This window comes from Peromyscus californicus, unplaced genomic scaffold (genome assembly GCF_007827085.1).
Source record: "Peromyscus californicus insignis strain IS unplaced genomic scaffold, ASM782708v3 Scaffold_9__1_contigs__length_137607984, whole genome shotgun sequence".
Lineage (NCBI taxonomy): Eukaryota > Metazoa > Chordata > Mammalia > Rodentia > Cricetidae > Peromyscus > Peromyscus californicus.
In genome coordinates, this window is record NW_026294617.1 from 69,786,592 (window position 1) to 69,802,627 (window position 16,036).

A 16,036-nucleotide genomic window follows, 5' to 3' on the forward strand; every position below is an offset into this window, starting at 1 on the left:
CAGCACTCTTGGAGTCCTGTGGGTCATTTGCAGCACACGTTTCTTCTACACGCATTTGAGCTGATGTGGCGTGTGCTGTCCAGGAAGTGGAGGAAGAAGTGAAGTTGCTTGGAAAAAAAAAATGTTGGGAAAAGAGATGTGACTTCTTCCCCACATTCGAGGTGCTCCCGGCTGTGTTTAAACTGCAGATCATGTCTGAAGGTGGCCCTCAGCCCCAGTCCATCATCCACTTCTCCATCAGCAATCAGACTGTGGCCACTGTCAACAGGAGGGGCCAGGTTACAGGGAAAACGGTTGGCACAGCTGTCGTCCACGGCACCATCCAGACAGTGAACGAAGACACCGGCAAAGTCATCGTGTTTTCCCAGGTATTCCTTGCCCTGCTCTGCTCTGCTCCCCAATCTTGGGGTCATGGGGACAGGTGAGGATGAGGATGCCAGCAGACTAGGAATGTCCTTCCAGCTCCCCACATCTGGTACAGAAAACACGTGGGCTCTTGTGGAGAATCCACGGAGTTCTTGGTATTGTTGTTAGATGTGTTACCTTTCCTTAGAGAGCTTTTGTAAAGGACAAAGGCAAACATACGTGGTCGGGCTTTTTGCTGTTGTTGAACATCAGACACAGTATAAGGAGCTAGGTGTAAGCACCTCTGTCAGCCCCAGGAGCTCCCCTAGCCTAAGCTTGCTCTGCACTACTGTATAAGGAGCTAGGTGTAAGCACCTCTGTCAGCCCCAGGAACTCCCCTGGCCTAAGCTCGCTCTCCTCTTGTTGAGCAGGATGAAGTCCAGATTGAAGTTGTCCAGCTACGGGCGGTTAGGGTCCTGGCTGCTGCAACCCGACTCATCACAGCCACTGAGGTCAGTTGTACAAAGCGAGCGTGCATCTGGGTCCTCCATCTCTCCCTCCCCCCAGAAAGAAACCCAAACCTGAGTCTATTTTTATTTTTATTTTTCTAAGATCTATATATGACTGCCAGGCACCGCTTTAATCCCAGCACTGGAGAGGCAGAGGCAGGCAGATCTCAGAGGGTTCAAGGCCGGCCTGGCCTACAAAGCGAGTTAGAGTACAGTCAAGGCTGCTACACAGAGAAACCCTGTCTCGAAAAACCAGAGAGAGAGAGAGAGAGAGAGAGAGAGAGAGAGAGAGAGAGAGGAGAGAGATTTATTTTATTTTATTTTTTTTTGGTTTTTCGAGACAGGGTTTCTCTGTGTAGCTTTGCGCCTTTCCTGGAACTCACTTGGTAGTCCAGGCTGGCCTCGAACTCACAGAGATCCGCCTGGCTCTGCCTCCCGAGTGCTGGGATTAAAGGCGTGCGCCACCACCGCCCGGCTGAGAGATTTATTTTTATTCTGTATGTAGGGGGGTTTTTCCCACATGTGTGTCTGCGTAGCACATATATGGAGGGCAGAAGAAGGTATTGGATCCCCTGGAACTGGAGTTAGAGACAGTTGTAAGCCACCATGTGGGTGCTGGGAATGGAGCCTGGGTCCTTCTGAAGAGAACCCAGCATTCTTAATGGCTGAGCTGTCTCTTTAGCTCCTGTGTACGTGGTTTTCTTTTCTTTTCTTTTCTTTTTTTTTTTTTTTTTTTTTTTTTTTTGTTTTTTGTTTTGTTTTGTTTTGTTTTGTTTTTTGAGACAGGGTTTCTCTGTGTAGCTTTGTGCCTTTCCTGGATCTCGCTCTGTAGACCAGGCTGGCCTCGAACTTGTAGTGATCCTCCTGCCTCTGCCTCCTGAGTGCTGGGATTAAAGGCGTGCGCCACCACTGCCCAGCAATGGTTTTCTTGATACAGAGTCTTGCTATGTAGCCCTGGCTGACCTGAAGCCAAGAAAATCCTTATGCCTCAGCCTCCAAAATTCTGGGATTCCAGATATGTGCCACCATGCCCAACTCTGAGGTTGGTATGAGAGCCATGTTCTGGGCTCACTATTCTGATAATGCTAGGTAAGCAGGGTATATAGCACAATCCCACACTTTCTTTTCAGATGCCAGTTTATGTCATGGGGGTGACCAGTACCCAGACTCCTTTCTCCTTCAGCAATGCCAACCCCATGCTCACTTTCCACTGGTCCATGAGCAAAAGAGATGTGCTGGATCTGGTACCCAGGCATTCAGAGGTAGGAATTTATCTGTTTATTATATTGACGTGGGAGTTTTAATATTTATTTTTAATTTTTTTGTTTTGTTTTGTTTTGTTTTGTTTTTCGAGACAGGGTTTCTCTGTGTAGCTTTGCGCCTTTCCTGGAACTCGCTTTGGAGACCAGGCTGGCCTCGAACTCACAGAGATCCGCCTGGCTCTGCCTCCCGAGTGCTGGGATTAAAGGCGTGCGCCACCACCGCCCGGCTTATTTTTAATTTTTAATTAGAGGTGTATACACAGTGTGCAGGTGTCCTTGGAGGCAAGAAGTATCAGATCCTTCATAGGCAGGTGTGAGCTGAGGTCCTCTGCAAGAACAAGTGCTCTTAACTGCTTCTCTCTGGCCCTTCACCCCCCACAATTTTTTTGGACAGGTTTCCACTATTTAGTATTGGCTATCCTGGAACTCACTGTGTAGACCAGGTTGGCCTCAAACTTGAAGTGATCCTCCTGCCTCTGCTTTCTGAGTGCTGGGATTACAGGTGCACCATCACGTCTGGCCTGCCTTAGGAACCATTTTGTTGTCTAAGGTCCTCATGTCTTGTTCATTCTTTCATTACTTAGGCCTAAATTGACATAATTTTATTCATGCAAAAGTTTATCATTTAGCCGGTAGTGGTGATGCACACGTTTAATCCAGGACAGCCAGGGCTACACAGTAAAACCATGTCTTAAAAAAAAGGGGGGGGGGTTATCATTTAAATGTAGAAGCATGAAAATGTAGTTTATTTGTACTTCAAATGAAAGACAAAAATCAGAAAAATAAAATAAAATAAAAGTAATACATGTGTCCTGTTTCCTGAATTTATTTTTGCCTAGGAATTTATACTTCCATCTGAAATGACATAAATGTCGGTTTTTCTTTTCTAGATTTGTTTTGTTTTTTGAGACAGGATTTTCATGTGTAGTCCTGGCCATCCTGGAACTTGCTCTGTAGACCAGGCTGGCTTCAAACTCAGAGATCCACCTGCCTCTGCCTCCTGAGTGCTGGAATTAAAGGTGTGCACCACCTCTGCCTGGATCTTTTCCAGATTTGTGAGCGTTCAAATCTTAAATCTGAGACTGAATTTTCAGAGTCTCTTCTGTTTGCTGAGGACATTTCATGGCCTGGTTACTTCAATTTAGTGTCTCAAGAACCTTAATGTTTTCATAACATCCCTAAGTGCAAGCATGAAGTCCTGACTTTGGAGTTCCAGTATTGACGTAAAAAGCCGCAGTGTTGGGGCCTCTGGCCAGCTAATCTAGTCCAACTGAAGAGCTCCAGTTTCAGTAAGAAATCCTGCCTTGCTGGGTGATGTTGGTGCAAGCCTTTAATCCCAGAACTCGGGAAGCAGAGGCAGCTCTGTGAGTTCGAGGCCAGCCTGGTCTACAGAATGAGTTCTAGGATAGTCAGGGCTGTTACATAGAGAAACCTTGTCTAGAAAAAAAAAAAAAAGAAAGAAAAAAGGAAAGAAAAAGGAAGAAAGGAATCTTGTCTTAACAAATAAGGTGGAGAGCCATTGAGGAAGACGTGCAGCACTGACTTCTGTTTACACACAATATAGAAGGAGAGAAACGGCGTAAGTTATCCTGTGACCCCCGTATGTGTGTGCTCACACACATAAATAATATAATCGCAGTTTATAAACCACATACACAGATACAGATTTTGAGCCTGTCATACTGAGAGCTGGAACCCCTCGGTGGGGTTGTTAAGTATCATGGATGTTATCCAGCTGCTATAGCAGCTGGATCTCGGTTGAGTGCCTTGCTTTAATGGATGACTAACCAAACTGCCCCGCCGTGGTTGCCTTTGGCTTCTGGTGGACCTGGATGGACATAGAGAAAATGAGCAATGCAACTTAAGACTATGTCTCTGGCCTGCAGAATTGGCTCAGCAGTTAAGAGCACTCACGATTCTTTCAGAGTCCCTGGGTTTGATTCCCAACACTCACATGGCTCCTCATGACCAGCTCAAGGGGATCCAACTCCCTCTCCTGGCCTCTGTGGGTACTACATGCAAATGGTGCCCAGACGTAGTGCAGGCAAAACATTAGTGTGTATAAAATTAAATCTTTTTCTTTGTTTATTTCTGTTGTTTTCGAGACAGGGTTTGTCTGTGTGATATCCCTGGCTGTCCTGGAACTCCCTCTATAGACCAGGCTGGCCTTGGATTTAACAGAGATTTGCCTGCCTCTGCCTCCCAAAGTGTTCTGGGATCAAAGGTGTGAGCTACTACCTCCCAGCAATAAAATTAAAATCTTTTTTTTTAAAGACCATCTCTAAGCTGGGTATAATGATGCATGCCTTTGATCTCAGAACTCTTTGGGAGGCAGAGGCAGGCAGATCTCTGAGTTCTAATCTAGCCTGATCTACATAGCAAATTTCAGTATCTATTATGTAGCCCTGGCTGTCCTGGAACTCATTCTGGCCTTGAACTCAGAGATCCACCTGACTCTACCTCCCGAATGCTGGGATTTAGTGCTTATGTAGCCACCACCACCACCACCACCACTACCACCAGGTTCTACCTTGAACTCTTGAACCTCCTACCTCGGCCCCTTGAGCACCAAGATTACAGATCTGCAGACCACTCCCCTTATGTGGTGCTTGGGATGGAACCCAGGCCTCCCTACATGAGAAGCAAGCACAGACCTCCAGCCCAGCCCTCACTTCATGAGTGCTTTTTCAACCCATCCCTTTATTGTCTAGGTGTTTCTGCAACTTCCAGCAGAGAACAACTTCGCCATGGTTGTCCACACAAAAGCGACCGGCAGGACCACGATCAAGGTCACTGTCCGAAGTGAGAGCAGCACCTTTGGGCAGTTTGAGGGGAGTGTGCTGGAACTGTCTGATGAGATTCAGATCCTGGTAAGTGCCCACCTAAATCACGTTTCTATTAATCCAGCAGATGTGTTGCTGGGCACAGCTCCAATCTGCGTAACTAAGCTCTCACATGCCTTACCACTGCATTCTAGAAGAAATACTGAGTGGGGGCTGCAGGGATGCCCAGGGGGTAAAGTACTTGCTGCAAAAGCCTGGGAACCTGAATTTGATTCCTAAATTGAAAAAGGCAGATCTGATGGTGCCCATCTGTAACCTAGGACCCTACAGGAGAAGGGAGGCTAAGGCTCTGGGCTGGCGCCGACTCACAGGGCAGAAACGAGAAACACTGCCTCAACAGAGCTGGAGTCGAGAACCGACTCTAAAAAGCTGTCCTCTCACTAAACTTTAAAAAAAAAAAAAACTATTGTCCTCTGACCTCCACACAAATACAGTGGCACGAACATGCATGTGCCCGTGTGCGACCCACACACACAAATAGTAAGTGTAAAAAAAAAAGTAAATAAATGAAAGGCAAAAGACAAACGATCTTTTCCTTTATTTTGTCCTTGGTTCCTTGATTCAGTATAGGAAAGGACACTTAAGTAGGCAGCAGGGGAGCTGGATGGCGCCTCTGCTAACAGTATATAAGTCTTTGCTCCCAGATCCCAGTTCAGGGAACAGAGCTAAAACCAGGTCTCAAATACCTTTAATCTGCCACAGAGGCTGTAGCCAGTGGGATTTGCCACATGGCCAGTACTTCAGGAATAGAGCTATGAGAATATAGTTTTAAATAATGTATTATTTTAATAACATATAATGTGTAATAATACCAATTTTAATAATATTTTAATTCAGTTTTTGGAAACAGGGTCTCTCTATGTAGTCCTGGCTGTTCTGGAATTCTCTATATAGACCAGGCTGGCCTCAAAGTCACAGACTCTGCCACCTGCCTCTGCCCCCTGAGTGCTGGGATTAAAGGTGTGTGCCACTAGCCCAGCTTTAGATTGTATACTCTAGATTGTATCCGAAGATGTAGAAAGTCCATGGCTTGCTTCAGGGCAGAGTATGGTGGGATGATTAGACTAATTAGAAGTCCGGCAGACTGGTGACTTGTAGTTACTGCGCATGTTCAACACACAGTTCCCATTGGATTGTCTTGAAACCCATCCATATGTGAGTAAAGGTCACAACTTGTCTTTTCCTGAAATGAAGGAAAAATTATTTTCTCCCTGTAGGTATTTGAAAAACTCCAACTTTTCTATGCAGATTGCCAACCCGAGCAGATTCTGATGCCTATGAATTCTCAGCTCAAGCTCCACACCAACAGGTAAAGGAGAGGAAGGAAAGCGGGTTCTGACTTGAGGGAACCTCAGTAAGATGTCACACATGGGGATGGGGTGCTGGAGAGGCGGCTCAGCAGGGAGGGTCTGGACACTGCCCTGCAAGCCACTGGAACACAGACCACAAAACTGTCCTCTGTACTCCTCTGTCCGTCCGTCCGTCCGTCCGTCCGCCTGCGCCTCTCTCTCTCTCTCTCTCTCTCTCTCTCTCTCTCTCTTTCTCTCTCTCTCTCCTCTCTCTCTGTCTCTGTCTGTCTCTGTCTCTGTCTCTGTCTCTCTCTCTCTCTCTGTCTCTCTGTCTCTCTCTCTCTCTCTCTCTCTCTCACACACACACACACACACACACACACACACACACACACACACACACGCACACTGATAAATGAAGTTTAAGGGCTGGCAAGATGACAAGATATCCAGTTTCTAAAAATGCTTAGGGCACAAGCCTGATGGCCTGAGTTCAACCCCAGAACCAAGTGAAAAATCAAGATGTGGGCAATCTGGCTTGAAGTAGAAGTGCAGCAGCCAAAATGAGGCAGGGGTGGGGGGAGGGGGGAGGAGGGAAGAGAGGGGTGTCTGTGGTTGGTATGTAAAATGAAAAAAATTAAATGAAAAACAAAATGAGACCCCATCTCAACAAGGCGGCATGTGCACACCTGCACACACACATTAGTAATAATTTTAAAAACATTTAAAATTTTTAAATTGCATATGGAAAGAGCTACCATTTACTCTTAAATGATTTTCCTAATCTGACAGATTTTCAGAGATTAAATAATTCATACAACATAAAAATAACCAAAAGGTTGGCCGGGCGGTGGTGGCGCACGCCTTTAATCCCAGCACTCGGGAGGCAGAGACAGGCAGATCTCTGTGAGTTCGAGGCCAGCCTGGGCTACCAAGTGAGTCCCAGGAAAGGCGCAAAGCTACACAGAGAAACCCTGTCTCGGAAAAAAAAAAAAAAAAAAAAAACAAAACAACCAAAAGGCTTACTTAGTATTGCATGTATATGTGTGAGTGTGTGAGAGTGTGTACATGTATGAGAGTGTGTATGAGTGTGTGTGTGTGTGTGTGTGTGTGTGTGTGTGTGTGTGTGTGAATGAGTGAGTGGATGAGTGAGTGTGTGTGTGTGTCCAAGTCCAGGCACATGCCACAGTGAGCATGTGGAGGACAGAGTTCAGCCTTCAGCAGTCAATTCTCTCTTTCGCTGATGGGATCCTAGGATCAAACACAAGTTGGGCTTTTGCATCAAACACTTTTATCCAATTTGGCTATTTCTCTCTCTCTCTCTCTCTCTCTCTCTCTCTCTCTCTCCCTCTCTCCAAGCTGGCCTCGACTCTTATGTAACTGAGGGTGACCATGGACTCCTGATGTTCCTGCTTCTGCCTCCTCCGTGCCAGGAGCACAGGGGTGCCGCCATGCCTGAGTTTCCATGTGTGTTTGAGACTGGCTCTCAACACCTTGCTCCTCCTCCCCAGCTCCCCAAGTGTTATGCCACGCCACCTCAGTCATTTTTGCTTTTTGACTGTTGTGACTAGAGATGCTGTGGACATCACTCACGTATGAGTATTTGTTTGAATATTTTCAGTTATTTTGTCCAAATAATTTTTTTGGTATGCAACAGGATTTGATTTTTCAAGAGAAAAGCATCGGCCTGGGGTTAGTGGTATATACCTGTAGTCCCAGCATGTGGGGCGGTAGAGATATGTGCTGGATATTGTATGTAAACTTGACACAAGCTAGTCATCTGAGAGGAGGGAACCTCAGTTGAGAAAATGCCTCTATAAATCATACTGTAGGCAAGCCTGTAGGACATTTTCTTACTTAATGATTAATGTAGGAGGGCCCAGCCCATGGCGGGTGGTGCCATCCCTAGGATGGTGGTCCTGGGTTCTACAAGAAAGCAGGCTGGACAAGCCATGAGGCCTTCCATGGCCTCTGCATCAGCTCCTGTCTCCAGGTTCCTGCCCTGCTTGAGTTCCTGCCCTGACTTCCCTCAGTGATGGACTGTTATTGGAAGTGTAAGCCAAATAAACATTTCCCTCCCCAAGTTGCTTTTGGTTATGGTGTTCCGTCACAGCAAGAGAAATGTAAAGACAGGAAGATCAGGAATTCAAGGTCACCCTTGGCTACTTCGGAAGTTTAAGGTCAGCCTGGAATACGAGAGATTCTGGGAGGCAGTGGAGAAACCAGCCAGAGCTGGCCATGGTGGCTCATACCTGGATGTCTCAGCACTAGAGGAGTGAGGGATAATCAGGTGTTCAAGTTAATTTTGGGCTACGTAATAAACCAGCCTGGGCTACATGAGACCTTGCCTTAAAACACAGTTGTTTAGTCTTTGGGTCTGGTTATTTTGGGTGTGTGATTTTTTTTTTAATTTGCAACTTTTTGGGGAGGAGGGTGTTAGTGTTTTGTTTTTTGGGTTTTTGTTTGTTTGTTTGCTTGTCTTGTTTTTTTTTTTTTTTTTTTTTTTTGGTTTTTCGAGACAGGGTTTCTCTGTGTAGCTTTGCGCCTTTCCTGGAACTCACTTGGTAGTCCAGGCTGGCCTCGAACTCACAGAGATCCGCCTGGCTCTGCCTCCCGAGTGCTGGGATTAAAGGCGTGCGCCACCACCGCCCGGCTGCTTGTCTTGTTTTGAGACAAGGTCTCTATATGTGTCCTGGAGCTCACTATGTAGACAAGGCTGACCTCTGATTTATAGAGATCCACCTGTCTCTGCCTCCCAAGTGATAAGATTAAAGGTCACCTGTGAAGGAGAAGTGGATGAGATCTACATGAGTGGACTGGGTGTGGGGGGGGGTGGCAGAGGGCAAGGAGTGGGGGATGAGAACATAGGGAAATGGGAGGGTCGAGCTGGAACAGGGACAGAGTGGGAGAGTAGGGAGGAAGATACCATGATAGATGAGGACATTATGGGAATAGGAAGAGGCAGGGTGCTGGGGAGGCTCTCAGGAATCCACAAGGTTGACCCCACCTTGGTCTGCTGGCAGTGGTCCAGAGGGTTCCTGGACCAGTCTACTCTGGTGACCAGCCTAGCAAATAACCTAGCTGTCATCATAGAGCCTTTGTTCAGTGACAGATGGAGGCAGATGCAGAGATCCATGGCCAGGCACCAGGCTGAGTTCTGGGAATCCAGCTGATGAGAGAGAGGAGAGATACTGCAGGCGAGGGACGTCGAGATCATGATGGGAGGATGTGCAGGGATGACCAGCCACACTAATAGAAGCCATGAACTGTGGACTGGTGGCTGTGGAGCCCCCATGGGACTGGACTAGGCCCTCTGGATATGGAAAACGGTTGTTTGGCTCGAACTGTTTAGGGGGCATCCAGCCAGGGGGATCAGGATCTGTCCCTGGTCTATGCACAGGCTTCTGGAATCCGGTGCCTGTGGTTGTGACACCTTGCACAGCCTTGGTGCAGTGGGAAGGGACTGGGATCTGCCCAGGCTCAGTGTGCTGGGCTCTGCTGACTCCCCATGGGAGACCTCGATTTGGGGAATGTGGAGATGTTGGGTGACTTGGGAGAGAGGGCTGGGGGGTGGGAGGAGGGAGGGGGGGGGGGTCTGTGGATAGTATGTGGAGTGAGTAGAAAATTTCTTAATAAAGAAAAATGAAAAAAAAAAGATTAAAGCTCACTATGCCCTACTCAAGGTTTTCATTTTTTAATTGTTTGTTTATCTTTTATTTTTATATGTGCATGTGTATGGTTGTATGAGCTTTTGTGTCCATGTATGTAGGATTCTGTGAAACAGAAGAGGGGATCAATCCTCTGGAATTGGAGTTACAGACAGTTGTGAGCTGACATGTGGGTGCTGGGAATTGAATCCTGGTACTCTGGAAGAACATCCAGTGCTATTAACCCCTGAGCCATCTCTCCATTCCCCTTGTTGTTATTTTGAGACAGTCTCACTATGTAGTCCAGGCTATTCTGGAACTTGTTCTGTAGACAAGGCTGGCCTTGAACTTACAGAGATCCACCTGCCTCTGCCTCCCAGTGCTGGGATTAAAGATGTGCACTATCACTCCCAGTTCCTCAACTTTTATAATAAGGTTTAAAAATGTAAAAAAATTTAAGAATAGAAACAGGAAGAAAAGGAGAAAGGGAAGGAGGGAGAGTGGGTGGGAAGTGGAGGAGGAAGGGAAAAAGTTTAAGCCATGGGGCTGACTTTGCCTGAGGAACATGGAGAATACAAACAGTTCCAGAGCACAGATTCCAACAGTCTTCCTCAAAACTGTCTTTTTAAGATTTTAGTTTTCTAAGACAGGGTTTTTATGTACAGCCCAAGCTAGCCTGGAGTTCACTCTGTGGACTCAAACTCATGGCAATCCTCTTGCCTCAGCCACCGATGCTGGAAGTCCAGGTGAGCCAATACATTCATCCTGGTCTTGCCAGTCCTCACCTGTTCCCCTCTGACCAGACGGGGTCCCCAAGAGTGTGCCTACTTGTTCTGCTTATCTCCTAGAGAAGGCGCGGCCTTTGTGAGTTCCCGTGTTCTCAAGTGTTTTCCTAATTCTTCGGTCATTGAAGAAGATGGTCAAGGGCTCCTGAGATCTGGATCCATTGCGGGCACTGCAGTGTTAGAAGTCACCTCTATAGAACCCTTCGGAGTCAATCAAACAACCATAACTGGAGTCCAGGTGAGTCAGGGACTAAATCAGTAAAATAATGGGGTCTATGATCTAGCTCAGTAGTAGAGCGCTTGCCTAGCATGCAAAAGCTGGGATCTGATCCCAGCACCTCAAAAACCCAACAAGTAAATAAATAAGGATAACAAAGTAGATAGAAGGCCCTGGCCCTGAAAGGCGATGTCTTCCTGAGAACTCGGAACTTCTCTGGAAGACAAGTGAACCTGTAAGAGCAGATCCTGACGTGGCTTCAAAGCAGCATACGAAAACAGACTATGCCGCCCTTGAAGAGAGGGCTTAGCTCATATCAGTGTGACTACCTTCCAACAGCTTTGCCAAGAGTGGTGAGGGCAAAGGATAGAACTGCTTCTGTCAGAGCTGGGTGTGGTAGCCCATGACTTTAGTCCCAGACTCAGGAAGCTGAGGCACAAGGATGCTGCAGGTTCAAGGCCAGCGTGGGCAACAGAATGAGACCATATCTCAAAAATATTGTCTGACTCTGATATAGAATTAAACATTTTAGAGTGGAAAGAGGCCTCAGAATACTTCTTGGCCTTCTGGCTAAGATCAAATGTAGAAAAGGTCTCAGAGGCATGTTAATCTAACAAGAATCATTTAGGCATTAGATATATACATATTCCAGCCCATATATTAGTCCTGCTGTGTACATACTTTTTACTACCGTAAGAACTGTATGGGCTGCATGTAACTGAGAAGGAAGCTGAGATCCAGAACTACCTACAGCTATGAAGTGACAAACTGGGATCAGATTGTATTTGCCTTACTGTAGTGCAGCCTTCATACCATGGGGGGAGTCCACTGTATTCCTGATAATCACCGAGTGATAGATCCCAAGCACTCCGCAGAGAACGGACTAGCTACACTACAGCTTCTCTTTGCCTGCCAGCTTAAATAATGAAATAGCCATCGCCTGTGCCCTCATATTCCTTTCGCTAGAAGCATGTCAGTCAAAGGCTCTGCCCTACAGAGGAAATACCGGGGCTGGGGACGTGGGTAACGGCACAGGTACAAGCCTGAATTCGGATCCCCGTAACCCACAGAAGAACCAGATGTGGTAGTGCAAGCATGTGTAATCCCAGTGGGCCTACAAGAAATGGGAGGCAGAGACAGGAGAAACTCCAGAAGCTCAAGGGCCGGCTAGCCTGACTTCCACGGCAGTGAGGAGACCTGGTCAGGATCGGAAGGCAGGGTTCAACAGCAGATGGCTGTCCTCCGGCCTCCACACACACACTCAGCTTGTGGCCTTGACTACAGGTCGTAGAGTGTGATAGCAGCTCTTGTCCAGCGCTGCAGTCCCTGTACCGGTGGGTTTTGTCTCCCACAGGTAGCACCAGTGACATACCTTCGAATGAGCAGCTACCCCAAGCTATACACAGCCCAAGGAAGGACCCTGTCAGCCTTTCCCTTGGGCATGTCTCTCACCTTTATTGTTGAGTTTTATAATAACATTGGAGAGAAATTCCACACCCACAATACTCGACTTTATATGGCCCTGAACAGGTACGGAAGTCAAAGGGGTGTTATTAGCTCCGTGGTGGAAACAGGACAAGTTAAGTCGGCGTTCTGCAGTGCTTTCAGCAGATTCCTCTTACACTCAGAACTTGGAATCTGATCTCTATTTTTTTTTTCTCAAAATTAAAATAATGAGCCATGTGTGGTGGTACATCCCTGTAATAAAGAATGTAAAGTGGCCGGGCGGTGGTGGCGCACGCCTTTAATCCCAGCACTCGGGGGGCAGAGCCAGGCGGATCTCTGTGAGTTCGAGGCCAGCCTGGACTACCAAGTGAGTTCCAGGAAAGGCGCAAAGCTACACAGAGAAACCCTGTCTCGAAAAACCAAAAAAAAAAAAAAAAAAAAAAAAAAGAATGTAAAGTGGGGGGAAAAAGTCTCAAGATTCAAAGCCAGCCTGGGCTTCATGCATAGCAATGAGTTCAGGCCAATGTGGGCTACAGAGTATGACCCTGTTTTAAGGCAGAGGGGGCTGAGGGATGACCAGGTATATAGCTAAGAGATAGGACACTCCTATCATGTGCAAAGCACACACACCCACACACACACACCCACACCCACACCCACACACACACACACACAGCCAGAACCAGTTAGTTAAAGAGTAGTGTCGTCAGCTGGACTTGGTGCCTATAACAAAATACTTAGGAAACTGACACAGGAGGATTGCCATGAGATGAAGGAAGTTCCAGGCCAGCCTGGACAACAAACTGAAACTCTCTCCAAACAACAAAATGGGCTAGAGAGATGGCTCAGCAGTTCAGAGTGCTCATAGCACTTGCAGAGAACTGAGGTCAGTTCCCAGCATCCACACTGGGAAAGTCACACCACATGTAACTCCAGTCCCAGGACATCCAGCACCCTCTGTGGCACCCACCTCAGCCTCTGAGGGTATACACACACAAAACTACTTTGTTTGAGATATGATTTTTCTGTGTAGCCCTGGCTGTCCTAGAACTCACTCTGTAGACCAGACTGCACCCAAATTCACAGAAATCCACCTGTCTCTGCCACCCACCTGGCAAAATAAAACAATATTTTTAAGAAAATGTTGTCAGGGGCTGGAAAGATGGCTCAGCAGTTAAGAGCACTGACTGCTCTTCCAGAGGACCTGAGTTCAATTCCCAACACCTACATGGCAGCTAACAACTGTCTGTAACTCCAAGATCTGACCCTCTCACACAGACATATATGCAGGCAAACCACCAATGTACATGTAATAAGAATAAATAAATTAATTTTAAATAAAAAAGAAGAAAATATTGTCAGTCAGGTGGCATATGCCTTTGATCCCAGCACTCAGGAGACAGAGACAGGTGGATCTCTATGAGTTTGAGATCAGCCTTGTCTACATAGCAAGACCTAGGCTTCCTAGTACTCTATGGTAAGACCCTGTCTCAAAAAAAAAAAAAAGAGTATTGCTAATTTAGAAAGTTTCCACTGGGCAGTGGTGGCGCATGCCTTTAATCCCAGCACTTGGGAGGCAGAGGCAGGCGGATCTCTGTGAGTGAGAGGCCAGCCTGGTCTACAAAGTGAGATCCATGAAAGGCGCAAAGCTACACAGAGAAACCCTGCTCGAAAAGCCAAAAAGAATTTCCAGTAAGTTTTGAGTCTTCAAGTGTTAATTTATGAAATATCCACAAGGAACTAACTAGAGTATTATCAGAAAACTTTACTGGGCATTCCTTCTTTGAGCCCTTACACTCTCAGGAATTGTTTCTTATATTCCCTAATAAATCTTCTTTCATTTTGTTTAAAAATGAAATAAAATAGACAGCTTGACTCAAGCCAGATGTTGTGACATACTCCTATAATCCCAGCAAAGCTATTGAGAGATGGAGGTGGGCGGAGCAGGAATTCAGTGGCATCCACAACTACATAGGAATTTGAGACTGGCCTACACTACATGAAACTGTCCCAAAACAACAACACAAGAAAGTTTTATTGTGACCAGGTGTGGTGGCGAAAACCTTTAATCCCAGTACTCGGAAGACAGAGGCAGTCAGATCTTTGTGAGTTCGAGGCCAGCCTGATCTAGAGAGCAAGTTCCAGGATAGCCAAGGCTACACAGTGGGACCCTGTCTTTAAAGAAAAACAACAAACAAACAAAAAACCTTTATTAGGAAGAGCTAATGTGCCTGTAACCCCAGCAAGATAGCATAAAGAAGTAGGCATGGTAGTGCTTGTCCATTATCCTGGCATTTGGGAGGTGGAGGCAGGAAGATCAGAAATTCCAAGTCCTCCTGAGCTACACGTGGGGTCAGGGAAAGCCTGGATTACATGAGAGCCTCTCGACAAACTAACAGGGCCAGTGAAGTGGTTCAGCAGGCACTGGCTGCCAAGCTTGGTGACCTGAGTTCAGGTCCCAAATCATGGGAGGACAGACCTGACCCCCCAAAAGTCCTTGTGCTATACATGTGCCCATCACACACAGAGAGAGAATAAAATTTTTTTTTTTTTTTTGAGACAGGGTTTCTCTGTGTAGCTTTGAAGCCTGTCCTGGAACTCACTTGGTAGTCCAGGCTGGCCTCGAACTCACAGAGATCCGCCTGGCTCTGCCTCCCAAGTGCTGGGATTAAAGGCATGCGCCACCACTGCCCGGCGAGAATAAAAACTTTAAAACAAACTCATGGCAGAGTCTCTTCCCTCAACCTTTTCCTATGTAGTGTCGCTTTACAGAAATTGTTTATGACTGGGCCTTGCTTTGTAGTTCTGGCTAGCCTGGTACTCACTATATAGCCCACACTGGCTTGGAACTTGGTGTCGTGGATGCTGGGCACACAGGAATGTGCCACTACACCCAGCTTTTCACTGGCAGCCGGGGCCTCCTGCATGCTGGCTAAACACCCCATCCCTGAAGGCCATGCTCAGCCGTCCTCTTCAGACCCTCCTGCCTTTTGTGTCTTCTTTCAGAGATGACTTGCTGCTCATTGGACCAGGAAACAGAAACTACACATACATGGCCCAGGCCGTGAACAGAGGGGTGACCGTTGTAGGGCTTTGGGACCAAAGGCACCCTGGTATGGCAGATTACATTCCTGTTGCTGTAGACCACGCCATTGAGCCGGACACCAAGCTTACCTTTGTTGGAGATGTCATCTGCTTCAGCACGCACCTCGTCAATCAGCATGGTAGGCGTACTTCTCCTTAACCGCACAAAAGGCAGTTCTGTCAGGTGGGCGGCGCACGCCTTCAATCCCAGCACTCGGGAGGCAGAGGCAGGCGGATCTCTGTGAGGTTGAGGCCAGCCTGGTCTATACAAGCAGTTCCAGGTTAGCCAGGGCTACATAGTATAAGACCCTTTCCCCCAGCCCCCCAAAAATATTTATTTATTTTGATTTCTTATGACATTTTATTTATTTGTGTGTGGGGACAAGAAGAACGTGGGTGAGTTAGTTCTCATCTCTCACCAGTTGGGTCCCAAGCATTGAACTCAGGTCATCAGACTTAGTAGTAGGACCCCTTACCCGCTGGGCCATCTTGATGGCCCGAAGTGTTGGATTATTTGTCACACCAGCTGATAATTCTCAGCCGACTGGCCATTTTCTCCATAACCAACTAGAAGTCAAGTAGTTAGCACTTACCGACTGCCTACTGAAC

At 47.0% G+C, this 16,036-nt stretch overlaps 1 protein-coding gene across 1 annotated transcript in view; it reads left to right on the forward strand.

Annotated features, from left to right (window-relative positions):
• The window catches only part of Nup210l (nucleoporin 210 like), a 102,694-nt gene that overhangs the window by 71,720 nt on the left and 14,938 nt on the right, over window positions 1-16,036 (forward strand). Inside the window, exons 25-32 of the mRNA XM_052731362.1 lie at window positions 189-368; window positions 777-857; window positions 1,985-2,116; window positions 4,828-4,986; window positions 6,177-6,268; window positions 10,744-10,918; window positions 12,252-12,427; window positions 15,350-15,567. Coding sequence (XP_052587322.1) covers window positions 189-368; window positions 777-857; window positions 1,985-2,116; window positions 4,828-4,986; window positions 6,177-6,268; window positions 10,744-10,918; window positions 12,252-12,427; window positions 15,350-15,567 — 1,213 coding nt within the window. The remainder of the gene's footprint in view (window positions 1-188; window positions 369-776; window positions 858-1,984; window positions 2,117-4,827; window positions 4,987-6,176; window positions 6,269-10,743; window positions 10,919-12,251; window positions 12,428-15,349; window positions 15,568-16,036) is intronic.